This window comes from Triturus cristatus, chromosome 6, assembly GCF_964204655.1.
Source record: "Triturus cristatus chromosome 6, aTriCri1.1, whole genome shotgun sequence".
Lineage (NCBI taxonomy): Eukaryota > Metazoa > Chordata > Amphibia > Caudata > Salamandridae > Triturus > Triturus cristatus.
The window spans coordinates 454,007,081-454,028,953 of record NC_140589.1 but is presented as its reverse complement, the minus strand read 5'-3'; the positions used below and the strand labels follow the sequence as shown (position 1 = coordinate 454,028,953).

The 21,873-nt window shown below is 42.2% G+C and overlaps 1 protein-coding gene across 4 annotated transcripts in view; it reads right to left on the bottom strand.

The window, feature by feature from the left end:
* Positions 1-21,873, bottom strand: part of PRIM2 (DNA primase subunit 2) — a 1,241,637-nt gene that overhangs the window by 537,997 nt on the left and 681,767 nt on the right. For all 4 annotated transcript variants that reach the window (XM_085610894.1, XM_085610892.1, XM_085610891.1 and 1 more), the window contains one exon: positions 967-1,034. In XM_085610894.1, coding sequence (XP_085467020.1) covers positions 967-1,034 — 68 coding nt within the window. The remainder of the gene's footprint in view (positions 1-966; positions 1,035-21,873) is intronic.

The following is a 21,873-nucleotide window of genomic DNA, read 5'->3' as shown; positions in this document are numbered from 1 at the left end:
CAAAGTTATTCCAAATAGAATGTTGCAGATTTACTATGGATAATGGGTCCTAACTATAACTACCTACTGGCGACTGCCAGTAGGTGATATATATGTATCTGGGTAAAACAAGACAGCCAAATGGTTGCTTTGATGAAGAGAAGGTTTTTTTGTTGTTTTTTTTAAAGTGGTGGCTCAAAGAAAAAGCTAAAAGAGCTCATCTATTAATGGGAGAGGATCTTGACATTTAAGGATTTTTAACACTAAGAAGAGGTACCAAATAAACAGAAACAATTTGTTCAGATGTCTTCGACTAGCCTAAAAATAAGCATCTGTTTATTATCCTGCGTGATCACAGGTACAGCAGTATTCAACATTTTCTGATTTATTTTTTAATCTCAATTCAGAGGGAAAATGCCTTGCCCTGTGCACCTTTATGATCTATAATCTTACTCAAGATAAGCATGGATTATGTGACAACATGCTACTTGATTCATCAAATCAAAATTGTCTAACTGCACCCATATTTCAGTGGACAAAATCAAGATTCTAATCTGTTCATCTTCTAGGACACCTCCAATGGAACTCCCTTTCATCAGTAATCCAAGCGTGCGCCTCACTCGAGGACTTTAAGAGTCTAGAAGAGTCATTTCATGACAGTTATCACACTGGCATCATTTAAAACAAACTTGTATTGCTACTGTTTGTACTAGTACATTCAGACAAGTCTGTAAATGGGCAGAGAAGGTAGACAATGGACAAACAGCTGGAGCTATATTCATGGTTACTGTTAAAGTTTGTTCTTTTTATTTTTGATCATATCAATCTTTCCAATCTGTCCTTTACAGCACTTCTGATTGAATTTGCTTTTAGTTCATAAGTTTAGACCACATCCAACTATAACCAATGCTTTCATAACCCTTTCATTCTCCTTAAAGAAGTAGGTGACCTGTCACACATCTCAAATCAGAACAGTAATAGTCTTACCTGAGGTGATTAAGAAGGGGCTGCAGTCTCTCATCTGACTGAACAGCAGGTAGTGCTCGAGCGGTCAGCTATTGAAAAAACAAATATAAATTAGCAGACTCTTGACATGCTTTATTTTGTGAATATGTCCATTAGATAAATTAAATTCTTTATATCAAATGGTTTCTCAATCACATAACAATACAAAATGATCGTACCAGTTATCATATTTTCACATAAAACTAATTTTATCTCATGTTTTCATCCTAAAATTGCAAAATGAGTAACTTATTCACTCATACCTAATTGTTAAACCTAAAGTGTTATCATCTTTCTTTTATTTCCTAATGTTGGGGTTTTACGAATAATTTACAAAAATATGATTTCGCTCTTTTGACCCTTACATGTTATCTTTCCAAACTGGGTAGTATGAAGCGTTTCAAGTATTCAGTATCCAGTGAAGCAAGGATAGAGGAGTGGTCTTTTGTACTATCCATATCTTTTCCCAATTGACGCAGCAAATCATGTCGCATTCACAGAAGCCTCTAAAATTTAAATAATTGTTACTGGGGATTCAATTGGGTTTTACATTCCTGTATCTTAAGTGAATGAGAGTGTTCAGGTTTCATTCAAGAGTTTACATATACATATTCAGGTCAGTCTTTTTACTTTAAAAATGCGTCCCTGTCATTCCACGTCAACACTCATTGCATTTAATTCTTTGTAATTGTTCGAATCAGGCGCTATATGTATTTAAAATATAAACGGGGTGTACGGATGTAGACTTAATAGCATTAAATCTCTCCAGGAGTGTTCCGTTGACACACACACTGTGGTTCATAAAATAATATAATGGTCGAAGCTTAACATTACTCTGACTTCTAGATTACTAATCTCCAGGCTCAACGCAAGCACATGTCAGGGAAGCAAAAACCGTCGCTACCCTCAATCTGCCTCAGAAAAGATCTCGAGTGACGGTCAAACCCTCCTGCTGTAATGTGTGGACAAATGCCTACTAGAGATCAAGCGCACCATTTCAAGATGGCCGCTTGACTCATCAGAACAATCTAAGTACTGTTTGACGCATGGGATCTCGCGAGATCTGAGGTTTCGTGCGTCAGCGAAGAGCGTTCTCATGCGCACTTCAATTTAGTCCTCAGTGAGAGAAGTTGTGTTTAGGGAGAACTCCGTAGTTTTTGAGAAGAATTCCAAAGTGCGTCACAGTTCGTGAAGAATTCTTAGTAAACTCAGAAGAGGCATAGTGAAGAGAGAAATTCCGAGTTCCAGTCATATTGGAACATTCCTTCACAGAGCGTCAGAGAATCTTCAGTGAGAGAAGAGACAGAAGCAGTAAAATCTCCAGAGAACTTGGCAGTCTTCCTGCTCGACGGAAAATCGTCGTGTTCCAGGGAGTTATGAATTCAAGCCCAGACGTCCAACAACAAGTACGGTCAGCTGTGAAAGACTAAGACTTGTACTAACTTGCTGAAAGTAAGAGACCACGCTCCAGGCGTACTTCCCCCCCTTCGAATTCCCCGCTTGCGTTCTTCCCTAATTTCTCCTTCCTAACTTTCCTTTACTTACCTTTTTGCGCGCTTCCATTGAATGCCAAGAATATCCTGTGGATTCCATCACCCGAAGCTGAACTAGTGTTCATTAGACTTTGTGATCATTCCACTACTCACCAAGAGCAGAGCAGTCTTCGCTAATTATAGAACCCCCTTGTTAATCATTCAGTCAGACTACACAAGGTAAGAGAGTAGAAGGGGAGGCGAAGGAGTAAGAGACTTAGGAGGGAATGGGTAATCACCTGACTGAACAATATCTCTTTGTGCAATAGGTTGTTAGAAACACATGCCCGAAGTAGTCAGCTGAATCAGAAGAGGAGCTCAAACTCCAGCAAATCCTGGTAGGGAAGGTACAACAAGCGAGAATTCAAGCAGTCAGGTATTTAGAGTCCATAGAGTTAAGTGTTTTCTCCCTCTGTGCATTAGGTACTCCAGACAACAATATCAAGACCAGAAAGAAAAGGAGTCCAGAAAAGCTCGAGTGTCTCTTCTTATCCAATTCCCCTTTCCCCCTGCCTGGAGCCATTGTATTCTACAGTGCGTTCTGGGAGGTGGGCATTGGGAGCTAGCAGCGTTCTGCCTCCGTGGGATTTCCGACACAGCTTCTGACAGATTGAAGTGCCGTAAATTTCCCCACTTGGGCAGAATGGCTGAAGGTTTTAGTTTGAAGGCATTAGGGGAAATGTTGGAGGGAATTCAACGGGAATTAGGAGCCCTAAATGAAGAAAATAAGAATTTAAGACAGGAGCTGTTAATTTCCCGACAGGAAACCACACAACTGTCCCAGAGAGTTAGTGAGATCTCCACTGGAACTCTTCCCGCCTCGACCTTTTCTGGTAGTGCCCAACCAGCTCAAGACCCACACACTGTAGCTCAAGTAATTCATTCGGTCTCCCCCCTGATTCCTTTGGCCCCTCCCGAAAGATTTCATGGTGACCCTCAAAAGGCTCAACTTTTTCTAACCCAATGTTCTTTGCATTTCATGTGTCGCTCCACCCTTTTCCCTGATGCTCAGTCCCGGGTAGCCTTTATTCTATCCTATTTGGGGGGTGATGCAGCGAATTGGGCCATGCCTTTAGTTTCCAGAGATGACCCCTTCCTATATGATTTTGAACGTTTCAAGACAGAATTCCTTAGGATTTTTGATAGACGCAGAATTTCCCAGGCTACCGATAATGAGTTGTTAGAATTGCGTCAAGGGAACAGGGATCTTCTTACTTACCTAACTCAATTTAATAAATTATTGGTGGAAACCAATTGGCCTGAGGAGAAAAGATCAGCCCTATTCTATCGGGGTTTACGAGATGAGATTAAAGATACTCTGGCACAGATTCCTAACAGACCCACAGAATTCTCTGAGTTGGTAGATCTAGTTCTGGAAATTGACTTTCGAAGTTCAGAAAGAAGAGGAGAAAGAAAGACCAGAGAGTTTCGCTGGAACCTTCCCCGGTTTGACAGAGCAAGGCCGGATACGAGCAAGGGTCCGGGAGGAGCTGCAGAAAGTGAACCCATGCAGATAGGATCTGTTCGTGGGCCTTTAAGCAAGGAAGAAAAGGAACTAAGAAGACAAAAGAAGTTATGCATGTATTGTGGAACTCCGGGACACTTTGTGAAAGAGTGTCCGAAAAGACCGAAGACTGTTAGTCAGGGAAACTCTCAAAACCATCTGTAGGCGGAGTCGCTCAGGTGGCGCAAACGGAAGATCAGACTCCAGAAGTTCATCACGTCATGAATACCCTTCAGACCCTGACGCCGCATTTAATTCTGCACATGACTTTGAAGTTTCGAGATCAAGAATTTGGTGGTGTGGCCATTATGATTGATTCCGGGGCCACCGGCAATTTTTGTGACATCAAATATGCGAGAAGGATGGGAATTTTGGCTGTGCGCAAGGAACAAAAGGAATCTGTTCGTGCAGTAGACGGGACCGATCTATCTTCAGGCCCAATCACACATCACACCGAGTTGGTGGAACTGATCCAGGTAAATGGTCATCATGAGATCCTTCAATTTAATTTGATTGACGCCCCTCAGTTCCAGATAATTTTGGGTCTCCCTTGGCTTACATTACATAATCCAACGATAGATTGGGAGAACCGGACAGTCGATATGGATTCCATCTTCTGCTCTGAACATTGTTTCGACTCCCCATCCAAGAATTCAGAACCATCCTTGGCCACCTTGTTATCGTTTGCTGGAGAATCAATTGGGGTCATAGATACCTTAGACATTCCATCTGAATATGCAGAATTCCAAGATGTTTTCAGTGAAAAGGAAGCGGAACGACTTCCGCCACATCGTTCTTACGACTGCACCATTGAGTTGGAACCAGGAGCTGCGCTGCCCTGCAGTCGAATCTATGCGTTGACAGAAGCAGAGAATGGCTATCTCAAGGAGTACCTGGATCGCTATTTAGCCAATGGATTCATTAGACCGTCACAGTCTCCAGTATCCTCTCCGCTCTTTTTCATTCCGAAGAAGGAAGGCTCTTTGAGGACATGCATAGATTATCGTGCTATCAATCGGGTCACCGTCAAGAACCGTTACCCGTTGCCACTGATTTCCGTTCTCCTTGACCAGATCAAAGATGCTCAGATATTCACTAAATTGGATCTTCGAGGGGCTTATCATTTAATTCGCATGAAGGAAGGGCACGAATGGAAAACCGCTTTCAGGACCAAATATGGGCTATTTGAATATCAGGTAATGCCCTTTGGCCTTTGCAATGCCCCGGCAGCTTTTCAGCACTTTATCAATGACATAATGGGAGATTTGGTGGATAAGGTGGCAGTAGTATATCTAGATGACATCTTGATATATTCCAAGAATACCGAAGAACATCCTAGGCACGTCAAGGCGGTTCTCGAAAGGCTACGTCAGCATCAGCTCTACGTCAAACTAGAAAAGTGTGCTTTTAGTGTGCAGACGGTGGAGTTTTTGGGATTCGTTCTATCCCCTGGAGGAATCTTGATGGATGCCAAGAAGGTTCAAGCGGTGGTGGACTGGCCATCGCCAAAAGATGTCAAGGAGATTCAGCGATTCTTAGGATTTGCTAACTTCTATCGGCGGTTTATCCAGGGATTCTCGCAAAAGATCATCCCCATCACCAAACTACTTAAGAAAGGAGTGAAGTTCAGTTGGACCCCAGAGGCAGAGCAAGCCTTCAAGTATTTGAAGTCCAGCTTTACCTCGGCACCCATCTTGCTACACGCAGATCCTAGTGAACCCTTTTTTGTGGAAGCAGATGCCTCCGATCAAGCAATTGGTGGAGTCCTGTCTCAGCGGCACAAATCCACTGGACAACTGCACCCCGTGGCGTATCATTCCCGGAAATTAAATCCAGCTGAAATTAATTACACCATCGCAGAAAAAGAGCTGTTGGCGGTGAAGGATGCGTTCACGGAGTGGAGACACCATTTACTCGGGGCTCGACACACTATAACAGTGTTCACAGACCACAAGAACCTTCAATTTCTCAAATCTGCAAAAACACTAACTCCACGTCAGTTGCGTTGGTCCCTGTATTTCGCAGATTTTGACTTTGTGATCACCTACCGCCCAGGGAGTAGGAATGGGAAGGCGGATGCCTTGTCCAGGATCCAAACAGAAGGAACAGAACATGTGGTAACTCCCCAACCCATCATTCCAGACACTAAGATTGTGTGCACACTATCTGTTGCGAACTTTAAGGAAGAGATCAGCAGACAGATGTCCGCAGAGCAAATGGCTGAATGGGCAAGTCAAGAGGAAGGAAGAGTCATCAAGGATGCCTTGCCTTATCGTCAGGGAGCTCTGTATTTGCCCACTGAAGAACTTCAGGAACAGGTTCTAAGAGACTGTCACGATCAACCTTTAGCAGGCCATAAAGGAACTTTAAAGACCATTGACTTAATCCAGCGCTATTTCTGGTGGCCAGACATGAGGTCGCGGATCAGGAGATATGTGGAGTCTTGTGGGCTCTGTGCCAGAGGGAAATCCAGTAGACAGGCTCCTCAGGGGTTCTTGCAACCGTTACCCACAGCAAAACATCCCTGGCATACGGTCACGTTAGACCTGATAGTAGATCTTCCTCAGAGTAAGGGTTATGATACCGTCTTAGTAGTGGTAGACACCTTCACCAAAATGAGCCACTTTATCCCAGCTAAAGGAGTCCCGTCGGCCCCAGAATTGGCTAAGCTTTTCAGAGAAAATGTTGTAAAAATTCACGGGGTTCCAAAGATCCTGATTTCTGATCGTGGCCCTCAATTTGTATCCCACTTTTGGAGGGCGTTTATGCGAGGGTTGGGTGTAGAAGTCCGACATTCTACCAGCTACCACCCAGAAACAGATGGCCAGACTGAAAGAGTAAACCAAGAGCTCGAGCAGTATCTGCGTCTGTTTCTTCTGGATCGGGGTGGTGAATGGTCAGATTTTTTGTGGATGGCGGAATTTGCACACAACAATGCCAAGAACGTTTCCACAGGTTACTCACCATTCTTTTTAAATTTTGGGAGACATCCAAACCCCTTTTGTAATCAGGGAGATTTTGAAGTTCCAGCAGTTAGTGACTTGCTAATGGATTTGGCTTCTGCTCGTAAGGCTGCGGAATCTAATCTGTTGAAAGCAAAAGAAAGTTACAAGAAACAAGCCGATCGACATCGAAGAAAGGCCCCACCTTATCAGAAGGGAGATTCTGTGTGGTTATCTTCCCGACATCTTGGATTGAAGGGAAATCGAAAATTTCAACCTCGATTTTTAGGCCCATTTCCTATTGAACAAGTTCTGGGTCCAGTTACCTGCAAACTCAAGCTACCCAAGCAGTTACGGATTCACCCGGTTTTTCATGTGTCCCTCTTAAAAAAGACTGCTCCTAATCTCAGGGTAGACAGACCGCCACCCCCTTTACAGATCAAAGAACACCTGGAATATGAGGTAAAGGAGGTGCTAGACTCTAAGAGGGTTAGAGGCAAGTTAGTCTACTTAATTGACTGGAAGGGTTATGGGCCAGAAGAACGAACCTGGGTACCAGCTAAAGATGTACATGCCCCAAGACTAATTAAACAGTTTCATTGGCGTTACCCATTAAAGCCAGGACCGATAAATCGGTCTTTGAGAGGGGGTACTGTCAGGGAAGCAAAAACCGTCGCTACCCTCAATCTGCCTCAGAAAAGATCTCGAGTGACGGTCAAACCCTCCTGCTGTAATGTGTGGACAAATGCCTACTAGAGATCAAGCGCACCATTTCAAGATGGCCGCTTGACTCATCAGAACAATCTAAGTACTGTTTGACGCATGGGATCTCGCGAGATCTGAGGTTTCGTGCGTCAGCGAAGAGCGTTCTCATGCGCACTTCAATTTAGTCCTCAGTGAGAGAAGTTGTGTTTAGGGAGAACTCCGTAGTTTTTGAGAAGAATTCCAAAGTGCGTCACAGTTCGTGAAGAATTCTTAGTAAACTCAGAAGAGGCATAGTGAAGAGAGAAATTCCGAGTTCCAGTCATATTGGAACATTCCTTCACAGAGCGTCAGAGAATCTTCAGTGAGAGAAGAGACAGAAGCAGTAAAATCTCCAGAGAACTTGGCAGTCTTCCTGCTCGACGGAAAATCGTCGTGTTCCAGGGAGTTATGAATTCAAGCCCAGACGTCCAACAACAAGTAAGGTCAGCTGTGAAAGACTAAGACTTGTACTAACTTGCTGAAAGTAAGAGACCACGCTCCAGGCGTACTTCCCCCCCTTCGAATTCCCCGCTTGCGTTCTTCCCTAATTTCTCCTTCCTAACTTTCCTTTACTTACCTTTTTGCGCGCTTCCATTGAATGCCAAGAATATCCTGTGGATTCCATCACCCGAAGCTGAACTAGTGTTCATTAGACTTTGTGATCATTCCACTACTCACCAAGAGCAGAGCAGTCTTCGCTAATTATAGAACCCCCTTGTTAATCATTCAGTCAGACTACACAAGGTAAGAGAGTAGAAGGGGAGGCGAAGGAGTAAGAGACTTAGGAGGGAATGGGTAATCACCTGACTGAACAATATCTCTTTGTGCAATAGGTTGTTAGAAACACATGCCCGAAGTAGTCAGCTGAATCAGAAGAGGAGCTCAAACTCCAGCAAATCCTGGTAGGGAAGGTACAACAAGCGAGAATTCAAGCAGTCAGGTATTTAGAGTCCATAGAGTTAAGTGTTTTCTCCCTCTGTGCATTAGGTACTCCAGACAACAATATCAAGACCAGAAAGAAAAGGAGTCCAGAAAAGCTCGAGTGTCTCTTCTTATCCAATTCCCCTTTCCCCCTGCCTGGAGCCATTGTATTCTACAGTGCGTTCTGGGAGGTGGGCATTGGGAGCTAGCAGCGTTCTGCCTCCGTGGGATTTCCGACACAGCTTCTGACAGCACAACTCTCCTCTGCAGACTAGTGATTCTGCTACATAAGGCGCAATACATACATTAACTCCGAGCGTAGGGTATTCTTGGGGGACACTCGAGCGGGGGAAGCTATAGGTAAAAGTCCTTCGAACATTAGCATTCCCCCAGAGGACCTACCTTTTGGGAGAGGAGTTGGCCTAACGGCTAGGGCGTTTGAACGGGGTTCGAGTCTCGGCGATGACGCTAAACATCCTGTGATTCTGGGCAACTCACTTAATCTCCCAGTGCCTAACAAAATGAATGTGTCCTCATGTAATGCAACTGGTGCTATGTAAAGCGCTCTGATACCCGATTCGGTTCAAGTTCCGCTATATATAAAACTCTGTTAAAAAAAGGAAGGGCAAATCGAACATGTCATTTCACCAGGGGAACCTCCCAGTCAAAAAGAAACAAGCATTGGCATAGCCAATAGGTCTCGCTTTTGGGACCTTATAAGTATTTAGTTATCCAGCACAATATCCTTAGTGCAACAACATCAACTGTTGCATGGCTAAACACTTATAAGGTCCACAGGTGTGGGACCTTGTAAGTGTTTAGTCATGCAACAGTTGATGTTGAGTGTTAAAGTGGTGCTATTGACTGTCTTAGTAAAGGTTTCCCCTTATTAGCACCACTTTAACACTCAATTACAGCAATAAACTTCTGAAAGATGACCAATTAACCTTCTGGAGGGGGCCTTCCACTGGGTAACAACACGTTGCTGCATTTTTAGTAACATTTGAGCTAGAAACATATGTTAAAATCTTGAAATCATGCGGCAGATGATGTATTCTTTGGCAAACCCATAATTGCATTGGCACTTGGTTTTCCCTTTTTCATGAATTGATCATTCTTGAGAACGTACTGCCAGCGAGTTCATATTCAGAGAGGGAGCAGTGCAATCTCCTCATTTTTGGGGCCCGTCCCTTGGATCTTTTGAGTGCATTAATTCATAGTAAGTTCTGTCAGGGTTAAGAGAATCACTGCCCTGCCCACACAATCTATCAAGGAAGGCCCAAGGCCATGTACAGGTGGGACCATGGTCTTCGTCACCCTCCTCCTCCCATCCCGCTGTTCTTGGCAATGCAAAGGTACATCACACCTACTCCAATTTGAAAAGCCAACTCTTGGATTCTAATACAGAAATCTAAAAATGGGAAGACATATCTCCCCACTGCCAAAAAGAATATTCTGTGGGGCCCAAGAATTTAACAAGGAGGCCTGGGACTTCTGCGACTCTGAAGAGTTTCTGAAAAACACTGACATTTTATTTTACCTGCAGTACTTGGCAAAAGGAGGATTTTAGGAGGTAAACCGGGTAGCACTGCAATGTTTAAAAAGGTAGCCAGATTAATCTGAGAGAAAGGTAAATCAATAATTAAAAGACTTTGCAAGTTATACACTTCCCTAAACTTCTCTTAGGCAGTCTGGCTTCCAACATTTTTAAATGAATACACATTTACTTATGGGGTGGGGAGTGAATCGCTAATTCAAAATTCTGAAACATTTTACAGCAAGCAAATAGAAAGTGATTCATGTGAAATAAGGAGACCTGGCAATTGTACGCCTGAAAAAAGTTGAACTATATCAACACGTGGGGAGGAGCCATTTCCTGCCTTCCTATGCAGGCGGGTTTCATATGACCTGCAGTAACACAGACAGTGGCGAGGGTTACTAGCGTTCATAAGGCGCCGGCAAAAGCCAGACCGAAAAATATCCTGTCATTTGATCGGTCCATCCCTCGCATACTGAATTGAAAAACAAACTGTGTTAACACGGAAAAAGGAACTCAACTCTGCAGTTCCCACAATCGCGTCTCAAATTATGGCTTTGCAACCAAACGGTCTTGAAATGTACCCCTTACATAGTGTTAAGGAAATTACTTGCGAAGCTTCGAAACTTTCAAGTTCAGGGTGAAGGGGGTCAGCTGAATTGAGCAGTATACATCTAGAATATTCATTTCTAAACCCACACGTTTGTAGGTATTCACGTATCTCCTACAGGAAGTGTCCTGTTATTGGAAATACATACATACACAAATTTACTCGAGTCATGAAGGTGCAAAATTGGAATGGGGAGGGAAATACCCCAGTACTAATGCAGGGGTAGGATAAGAGGTTCTCCAACGGCCAAAAGAATTTCCTCGCAGAAAACAAAATAAGTTACATTTGCAAATGTATAACCCAGTCACGTTTCTGTATACAAGTTACCAAATGGTGAAAATTCAGCAGCAAGTACTGGAAAGGGGCTACGCCTACAGTACAATTTTGAAACTTCTAAGTGGAAGCTAACGCGTGCTTTCATTTCAATTTGTTTTCTGTTTAACCAAATAGAAAGAGAGAGACAATAATGCATAAGGGGCAAAAGACAGCAAAAGCCCGAGGGGGAGGGGAGGCGGAACAGAAACAACGGCCACAACACAGGAGCCCATCTGCGGACAGCGGCTAAGCATCTGTCCCTCTTGAAGCATGGGAGCAGCTGTTGCCCCCTCTCTGCCTGACCCCATCAATTTTCTATACATCGAACCCAAGTGCCTGCATATACAGCAATCACCAAAAAAGACAACGACAGGCACACTCAGGGTGACTACCAAGAGCAGCCCTCCCAGATGAGAGGGATAACAACAACAAGATGGCAAAAGTGAACGCAGGGGTGCGCACGCTCGCGCGCGCGCCGGCAAACACGCGAGTGGTGCGCGCGCAGCACCACCAAAAGTGAAAGTAATCACGCTCCAGTTGGCGCCTCGGACGCTGAAAGCTGGCAGCTGTGCACGTTCACGCGGACACGCACGCTTGAGGCCAGCAAAAGCACGTGGAGTCCTTTATGATGGCTTGCAATCCACATGGAAAAGTATTTCAAGGCACGGTGGTGGGGTGACAGTGTAACAAGAGTACAATAGTCCGCTTTACTGACGGCAGTATCATCAATGCAGTTTGTGATTTCTCCACAGAAAAGGTAATTATAGCCACTTTAGTGCCATGTGCTTTTGAAAAGCATCCCAGGCAAGACCTTTTGTTGTGTGAGAGGAAAAACGTAATTTGATTGTGTGAGGAAAATCCTGATAAGGATGGGAACCAGCCAACCGCGCAGCACCCAGGTTTTACAGGTTCAATGGCAATTAAACCCTTAAACGCACCACGAACCAGGGCTTCGCAAACATCACTAAATTTACACCCTATGGTCGAGAGCGGAATTAGAATGCCCACAAGTGAGGCAGGGAGGAGGGAATAAATTCCCAAGGGGGAGTGTGTAAGGGGAGGGACACTGTGATAAGTTGAATTATCCAAGAATCAAGTAGATGATTAATGAAGATTTATTCCAATGAAATTCACCCACGACCACGACGTCCTGCTGCCACGGATTCCAGCACTAGACTAACGTTGCCTGGGAGACCGGTAAACAGAACGCCGCGGAGCGTGGACACATTCAATACAGAACATGTTTACACACGAGATGATCGTACGCAGGAGCCTCATGAAGGACTCCACGCACTACGATCATCTCGTGCATGTGATTATTACATCACTACAGCATCTTTCCCCTTAACAATTGATAAAAAGAATTACATGTTTGTTACAACAAAAAAAAACAGTCTACATGAAGTGGAGGTAAGAGCACCATAAGTAAAACAATTTACATAATAAGAATGAAAAACAGAAACCTTGAATTATTCTAAAATATAATCTTTGTATTTTTCTGGTAACCTTCTTGTGCGAGTAGTGTTTTTCCCGCACATATCCACCGCTCTGTCACTTAAATGTGTAGTTGCAGGTGCAACCAAAGAGTGTGTTTGGAACATATGACAAGAGGGTATAACTATATTTTCTGCACTTTGAGTTTTCACAGGATCCACATCTTGCAACCAAATGTAGGGTTGTGAATGACCTGCATTAGACCCATAATGGTTGGAAATGATGTCAGCTTGAGTATTGGAAACTATCACTAAATCTCTTTTGTTCCACCACCCTTTGTTAAATAAAAAAGCTGAACCTTTAGATACCTTGCAAACTTTGACTGGACAAGAAAACTTAGAAGAGCCCTTCACAACTTTCTTGGGTGTTTTGATTAACACCCAATCACCGGGTTTCAATGAATCTCCACTAAAATGTTTTTTTGAGTCAAATTGACTTTTCATTTTTTCTTGGGTGTTCTTCACCCTGTCTCTGATTGCATCTACAGAATCTATTTTCCGTTCTGATTTGTTAGACAACCAAGTGGGAAATAAATTTGAATGTACCATTCTACATCTCAGTAGTGTGAACGGTGCGACCCCAGTGGTGGAATGGGGAGTGGTGTTGTACGACCAGACCTTATCTAAAAAAATCATCAACATTTAGATTCGAAGCAATAGCAGTTTGGATACCTTCCTTGACTAGCCTGTTTTCTCTTTCAACTAGACCATTTGAAGATGGAGAATAAAGTGCTACCTTTAAATGTAGTATGTCATGAGATTCTAAATATTTGCACATACGTTGTGATGAAAAGTGTGTACCATTGTCAGTAACTATGGACTTCGGCGAACCCTCTAGTTTGAACACATGTTCAAGGAACTTGATTGTGTTTTCAGTAGTAGCTCCATCACAAAACCAGTAAAACATCCATTTAGAAACATAGTCAATTAACAAGATTAAAAATTTGTTGTGCATGGGGAGCAGTTCGTATGGACCAGAAAAGTCAGTACCAACTTTGTCCCAAGGTCCTGTTGGGAAAGTTACAGGGTGTAAGGGAGTTTGTAAAGTCTTCCTTTTTTTTATCAGATAAAAGGCATTCTGGACATGTTTCTATAGTGGACTTGAATTTCCATGGAAGGCCACCAATAGAATTCCTTAATTCTCTTACAGGTTTTAGAAATACCAAGGTGGCCTTGGTGTGCTAACTGAATGATATTCCTGCACAACTTTTCAGGAGGAACAAGCATATCATGACGCATGACGATATCACCCACAATAGAAAGTTCCTCAGCAACGTGAGCAAATTTCTTCAAGTCACAAGAAAGTGTCCTAGTTGCTGGCCAACCATGAGTAATAAATTGTTTAACTTTTTGTAGATTATGATCTTTATCACATTCCAACTTCCAAGTGTGTTCAGAAAACCCCAGAACAGCATCTATAGCTGCAATCACACACTCTGAAATATTGTTATCATCTTAATTCTGAACATTTTCCAACGACATCCTTGAGAGGCAATCTGTTCTAAAGTCTTTTCCTCCCGGTAGATGTTTTATTATAAAATGGTATTCTTGTAAGGTGGATAGTAAACGTATAAGCCTAGCAGATGCTTTGTTCGGGCCAGAACCCGAGAGCATGTAAACTAAAGGTTTATGGTCTGTGAAGATATCAAATTCTCGTCCCCAAATGTATGATCTAAATTTTTAGCCCAGACGCAAGCAAGTGCTTCTCTTTCAATTGTGCTATAACGTGTCTCTGGAGGCATTAAAGTCCTAGAAGCAAATGCAATTGTATGTTCCTTATTTCCTATCCACTGACAAAGAACAGCTCCTAAGCCAGATAAACTTGCGTCAACATTTAGGAAACATCTGCAATTGTCCTGAAATGGGCGGAGAGCAGGGGCACGTTCTATAATGACTTTAACTTTATTAAAAGTGTCTTGCAGATCATCACTCCATGAAAATTTTGCCCCTTTCCTAAGTAATGCTCGGAGAGGTTTAACTATCTGAGCATAACCATGTACGAAGCAAGCATAATACTCAGCCAAGCCAAGAAAAGAACGTAAAGCATCTCTATCCCTTGGAGGAGAAGCATCACGTACTGCTTGTATTAGTGAAAGTTTAGGTTTGAAGCCTTCTGGTGACAGTGTGTTACCCAAATAATCAATGGTTTGAACGCCAAATTTGCATTTTTCATGTCTGATGGTCATGCCAGAGGAGGACAAAATTTGTAAAACTTTGGTCAAGGTGGAATTATGTGCTTCACGACTGCTAGCGTGGACCAAAATGTCATCCTGGTATGCTTGGACTCCTAAAATATTTTTGAAAATAGAGTCCATGAGATTTTGGAATACGCTAGCAGCGGACGCTAGTCCAAATGGTAGCCTGAGATATTTAAATGCCCCAAAGGGAGTAATAAAAGTGGTGAGTTCTTGAGAGTCTACACTGAGGGGGATTTGGTGGTATGCAGACCGTAAATCAATCAGGGAGAAATACTTAGAATCCCCTATGCCAGCTAAAAGATCATGGATTTTTGGAAGAGGGTGACAATCTATAATAATATTCTTATTTAATGAGCGCAAGTCAGCACAGAGTCTCACTTCGCCAGACCTTTTCTTGCAAACGACGATGGGAGAAACCCATTGAGATGAATCACAAGGAACAATTATGTGTTCAGAACAAAGATTGTCCAACACTTTTTTGAGATCATCTCTGGCACTGAGAGGTAAGGATCTAACTTTATGTATGACTGGTTGGGAATCCGGTTTCAGTCTTATTTGATGTTCAAAACCAAACACGGTACCAATTTTGTTAGTGAAGACCGAAGGGAATTGCTTGATAATCTCATTAATCTCATTGGAGAGATCTGGAAAGGAAGAAGAATTAGTGGCCAATGTGTTAATACTATCAGCGTCCTCTGCAATGTATCCTTCCGGTAAATCCCCAAGAACAATAGGGTTGTCAGAACCTGGTTTAAGATAGATTCCCATTTTAGCAAGGTCCTGCCACCCAACAATGTCTCTACCCTTGATTGCAACGTAGATTTTTGTCAAAACATGACGACCCAAACATTTTAAATTAGACCTGAAGTATCCAAGCATATCAATCTCAATCTCTCCGAATGCCTTAGGGTTGATGTCTGTTGGAGTGAGGGGAATGGAATTATCCCAAGTGTTGACAAATGAGATCTCTGAAAGAATTGTAATAGGAGATCCCGAATCAGCCATGGCCCTAAATGGAATACCTGAAACAAAAATATCACACCATGGACCTTTAGCAGTACCCAATTCACAAATAGCATTGCATTCAATAGTCACAACAACATTAGTGAGTTTTTCTGAAATGGTTTGCACATCCTCCCGTTATGTCTATATTATAATATTAATTGGTCTCCTTGCTCTGCATACTCCTTGAAAGTGACCAATTTTTTTTGCAAACAATGCACCTCTTCCCTAATGCTGGACAAGAAGGAGAGTTCCCAATATGTGACTTTGAACCACATCTGTAGCATATTAAGTTTTTTCTTTGAAAGTTCCTTCCAGCATTGTACGTAGAATGGCAGATACGCTTGTTTCAGGTTGACTGGTAACAGAATTAATGGAATGTCCCTCTAGAATGGCCTTGGATGAGACCATGGAACGTTCAATAGATTTAGCAATATTAATAGTTTCAGATAATGTTGGATTTCTGCAGCTTAACAGTCTTTCTTGAATTTTGTGTGAGAAACAGCTGAATACAAACTGGTCGCGTATTGCACAATCTGTATTTACACCAAATTCACATGTGGATGCCAGTATTCGTAATTCTGCAATGTATTCTTCCACTGTTTCCTCAATACTTTGTTTCCTCCTAAAGAAATAGTGTCGTTCCAACATAATACAAGGTTTCTCATCAAACTGCTTTGATAAGCGAGCAAGTGCTACCTTGTAGGTGTCCCAGTCATCACCAGAACCTGTACGAGCAATGTGAGGTAAATTATCAAAGACTTTTTGTGCAGCAAGACCAATGCAACTATATAGGATGGCTGCCTTACGAACCGCTGGATACTTTGTAGCATCAATTGCTACTAAATAATTGTCAAAAATGTTGAACCATTGACGCCACTTAACGCTTGGTTTACCAGGAGACTGAAGAAAAGGAGAAGGGGTTGTGATTTGTTGAGAAGTCGCCATGTGATCAAAATGTATGAAATACCAATTTTCGTTGAATAACAACTTATTTTTCTTCTTTTTAAAAAAAAAAAATCTATAAAGGGTTTGTGAAGGCACAACGTGAAGAGTTACTTGAAGAAAAGGTGCCAAAATTATTTGTCTGAATATAAAAGCAGTTTCAGAACGTTTAAAATAATAAAGTTAAATTCAAATCATGAAAATGGCTAAAAAACGAGTGATTCCTCATATTTTACCAGCCGTTCTGCAATATTCAACGTTAAGGTACACAACAATTACAGTGACCGCAGTTATAAATACCTTGAATGTAGATGAACTTGGTGCTGTGCCTTTAAATCTTAAATTCTGATGAACCGGTAGCGTTGAAGAAAGAAAAACGCTAAAAATTGTGTGCTGTACCTTTAAATTCTGTAATGTGGTGAGGACATGACGTTGGAGCTCGACGCGAGTGATCTCTTTTTTTTTTTTTATTTTAAACGGAACCTCCCCTGTAACCACGAAGAGGAAGCAGGCGTTGGAAATCGACATGCGCGATTTCGTCCTGAAGAGAAACGGCACCTCCATAGGTCCGCGATGCAATGGCACTGAAGTGAAAGCAGCTGCGTCCTGATCAGCTTCCGAGGGTAGAAGAGGGAAGAAGCCAAAATCCGACGCCTGCGTGTCTGTCAACCTTGCATTTGAATGCGGAAAAAATGTATGAAAGTGGTAGGTGGGTGACTGATTTTCATCCCAAATCGTCGCCAATATGTGATAAGTTGAATTATACAAGAGTCAAGTAGATGATTAATGAAGATTTATTCCAATGAAATTTACCCACGACGTCCTGCTGCCACAGATTCCAGGACTAGACTAACGTTGCCTGGAAGACCGGTGAACAGAGAACGCTGCGGAGCGTGGACACATTCAATACATAACATGTTTACACACAAGTTGATCGTACGCAGGAGCCTCATGAAGGACTCCACGCACTACGATCATCTGGTGCATGTGATTATTACATCACTACAGACACTATCCCTCCCGCCTGCAGATTGTGTTAATTTTGGTTAATGTACAAATGCTAAGGAAGGCACAGCAAGAAACTACAGAACATCTTATGAACAAATCATGTCACTGGTTATCAAAAACTTTGGGATTGGGCGGGCTGTAACCCAATCATATTTTGATGGCAAGGAGGCTTTTTTGGGTAGGACCAGCTTTAAAAACCACTGATGGAGACTGCACTGTTCTAAATTTTGATAGCCCAGCGACACTGGGGAACTTGTTGGGGTAATTGCCCAATGTACAAATAGAGGGCTCTCAGATATATGCCCCACCTTTCGTTTTTTTTTTTTAAATAAACCCTGTGACACGTTTCGAATTGCAGGAGGGGTGAATCACTTATCAGCAACTCTGCGCCCACATTCCAACTCTAACATTTATCACAATCCCCTAGAAGGAATGACAGATCTGCCTACTCGGAACAGGTATGTTCCACTTTAAAGCTTGGATGGCTGTGATTGACTGCCTGCGGGGATGTTGGGTTGGGGAATGCTGTGTTTCAGAGCGCGCTGTCGGAAGAGGTACACCACAAGGAAGTAGGGCAAGGAAATATTAAGCTAATAAGTTGTAACGTAGCTGGCCTTAACAGCAAGAGAGGCGACAAATTGGATAAAGATGATAGCCAAATAAGATATTATATGCCTACAGGAAACACAAGCGGTAGCCCCAACCTCCCTGGGTGGGTAGAGAGCTTACCATACCCCAGCAGTGCCATCCAGAGCTGGAAGGGCAAGAGGAAGCATTGTAATATTATTGGCAAATACCCTTGCCATTAATGTCTTAAAATGTCATAATGAGTCACTCTATTTCCACTTTTTGGTATATGAAGGGAGATGGGACTGGGATTTGTTCATTATAAATAAAATATAATAATTTTGAGGGGAAAATGGATTATGTGGTCGATGATATGAAGCAGAGATCAATGAGGTTAGATCTCGACACAACAAACCGGTGAGCTTTATTACTTTGGGAGATTTTAACGTTAGAAACTGCCCCATTTTGGGGAAACCAGTTTGTGAGGTTTTGGATTGTGAAGGTGACCCGATTGCTCATTTTATTCATAGTACATATGGAAATGCATTAAATGGAATCTTAACTATACTGGATCTGAGGATAAGTAATAATATAAACTCAGTGACAGGTTCTATGGATCTACGGATAAAACATTTGAGTGTGTCTACAATCGATTTTTTTAATTAGTTCAAAAATTCTGACAGAGTTAGCAGCCAGCATATAAACTTTACAGAATTCAGCAACCAAGCTTACATCGCTTGTCATCTGAAATGGGTGCCTAACTCTAATAAGAATGAAATGAGAACCCCAAAACTGATACTTGCAAAGAAAAATGGTTATACATTAAAAAGGGATAGAGTGAATAAACAAGACCTTCTGACATCAGTAAAAGCACATAAATATGAAGAGGTCATGATATGCCTTGATTATAATGCCATCATGGGCGAGTGGTGGAAGCCTTCGAAGTAGTTCTAAAAGAGGTTACAAAAACAGTTAATGCGACCATGCAGAAGTAGAGACCCCGAAAGTGCACTGGTTTGACGCAACATGTACCAAAACCTCTTCCAACCTTAGAAGAGCATTGCGCGAAGTTCCCAGGGATGCCCAACAAATTTGGACACTTCTCGCCAGTTATAAAGAGGCGAGGCGAGTACGCCTAAGAACTCTGAGAGAAAAAGCTTGAGATGACCTTAGGTTGGCAACAGACAACAAAGATGCCCGCAAGTTCTGGAAAGCGGTGAAGGCCCGTTTCTAAAAGACAACAGGGGCCCACCCTAGATGTACACAGAGGAGGAGGGATGGGTTAAACATTTTGGGAAAATCTTTTTAAATGTGAATAAGCTTACGACTAAGAACCCTAATATCTGGGAGATAAATAATTTGTTGTTAAGCTTTGAACTATGGGAAGTAGTGCAAGCCTTGAATCAGAAATATCTGCTGAAGACCCCTGAACCCGCTGGGGTCCCAATGGACATCTTCCTAGAGACTAAAGACCTGTGGGGACCAATAATGACAAATGTGTTCAATGTGGTAGCAAAATTCGGACAACTTAGATCATGGAAACACTATCAGATCCCAAAAATTACAGGCCAATATTAATTGATGGTACAGAAAAACTGATGGGAAGAGTTTTATTAAACAGATCAGAGGAATGGGAAAGCGAAAAAAAGGTTCTTTTGGAGGCCCAGTATTGCTTCAGGAAGAGCAAAGGAACAATTGATCAGTGTTTCAATCTCTCCATGATACTCTCCAAATATATGATGGCAAAAAGGGTCAGCTCTGCATGGCCTCTATGGTTCCTATCCGCCGCGTTTGACTGTGTGGTCCACAGCAAATTATGGGCTATCATGGAGAGTATGGCAGTTGACCCTGCTATTAATTATCTTCATAAGGCAGCTATATCTTGGTAAAACCGCATGTGTCCGTTATAGCGGTTATAGGATTGAAAGAGGTGTGAGGCAGAGGTTAGTCCTTGCCCCGTTTTTGTTCTCTTTCTATACTAACAAGCTGGATGAGTTACTGAGAGAGACAGCTAAGGATGCCCCACATGTCGAGACATTTTCTCTTCCGATTCTCTTTATGCAGGCAATGCAGTGCTTCTGGCCAGAAGGCCTTTGGCGCTGCAGAAGCTCAGAGGAGTACACCAGATTTATGGCCTCCCTGTATCTGTATGTAACCGAAACTAAATCTTATGTGATCATTGCCAGAACTATATAAAAAAAAAAATTAAACATTTTTTATAGATGAAAGGAGGGTGGAAGTGAAAGATGCATTTCCGTATCTAGGGGTGCTTTTTCATAAGAAATCATCATGGAAAAATATGATTTTAAACAGAGCGACCCTTCTGGAAATTAGTCTTGGGGCCATTTTTTAAATTTTCAAAAGAACTGGGCCCCATACTGATTCCTGACATTCTGAATATCTACTCGGCCAAAGCAAAAGCTGTAGCTACGTATGGGGCTGTTGTCTGGGGGATGGCGGATGTGGGACCATTGCAGGTGGAGGATGCGTTCCGCAAAAGATTGTTATAATTTCCTCACACCCGCTCTAATTACTATCCCCACAGCAAACTAGGCCTCTTATACCTCGAGGACCATATTAAACTGGCCCCATTATTATTATGGCTTTCGTTCTGGAAAAGAGAAAGGGTACCCCTTGACTCAAGCGGTGCTTAGAGATTGCTTAACAATGGACCATGCCTATAAGATACCGTGGCTGAGCCACATGAAAACCACCTTTTCAGCACTTGGTCTTCAAAGTTTGTTTGATTCTCCATCGTTGTGTGCACGCTTTTCGAAGGTCAACTTAAGGAAGATTTTTTTTTTTTTTAAAAAGGCTTCAGAAGAAAGATTGGAGCAAAATAAATATAAAAGTACGGTAGCCATGTACCACACAGTTCCCCTTACAAACATGGGAACTCAGGCTTGTTTGACCTTTGTATTGAATTCCCAGCACAGATATATACTGACATGATTTTGCCTAAACTATATCCCACTCATGCTTGGTTTTTCCTAAAAATGTATATTCCTTGAAGGAGTTACCACCTTGCCAATGTGATGGGAGGGCGGTACAATCCAATTCACACCTTTTATTTTTCTGCTCCTTTTTTGGTCCGCAGAGGAAAGATTTCATTGTACCCCTTCTCGAAAGTATAGCTTTTGGCATTATTGCCTGGCTCGAACTTTTATTAAACAATTAGAAGACCCATATATATGCCATGCACATGTATCCTTTTTGTGGACAGTAATGACAAGTAGATGTTTGTACGAAGATATGTGAGGCAATGCACTAAGATAAGGAATTAAGAAGGTTATGTCTCATAATTATCAGAGATCTTTAGAGGGCTGAAAGGGGAATATTGCTATCTTTGTATAATCATTTTAGCATCCATGCAGTTCGATGAAGATGATGCAATTTGACCAATGAAATTATTTTCATCTTTTTAATTGCTTTAAAACTTATATTTTATTGTAATTTATATGTTTGATATTTTGTGATCTATAAACTTTTCTGCATTGGAAACTAATGCAAAATAAAGTATTGATTGATTGACATACATGAACAAACTATTGTCCTGCTTCCTAACCTTCTG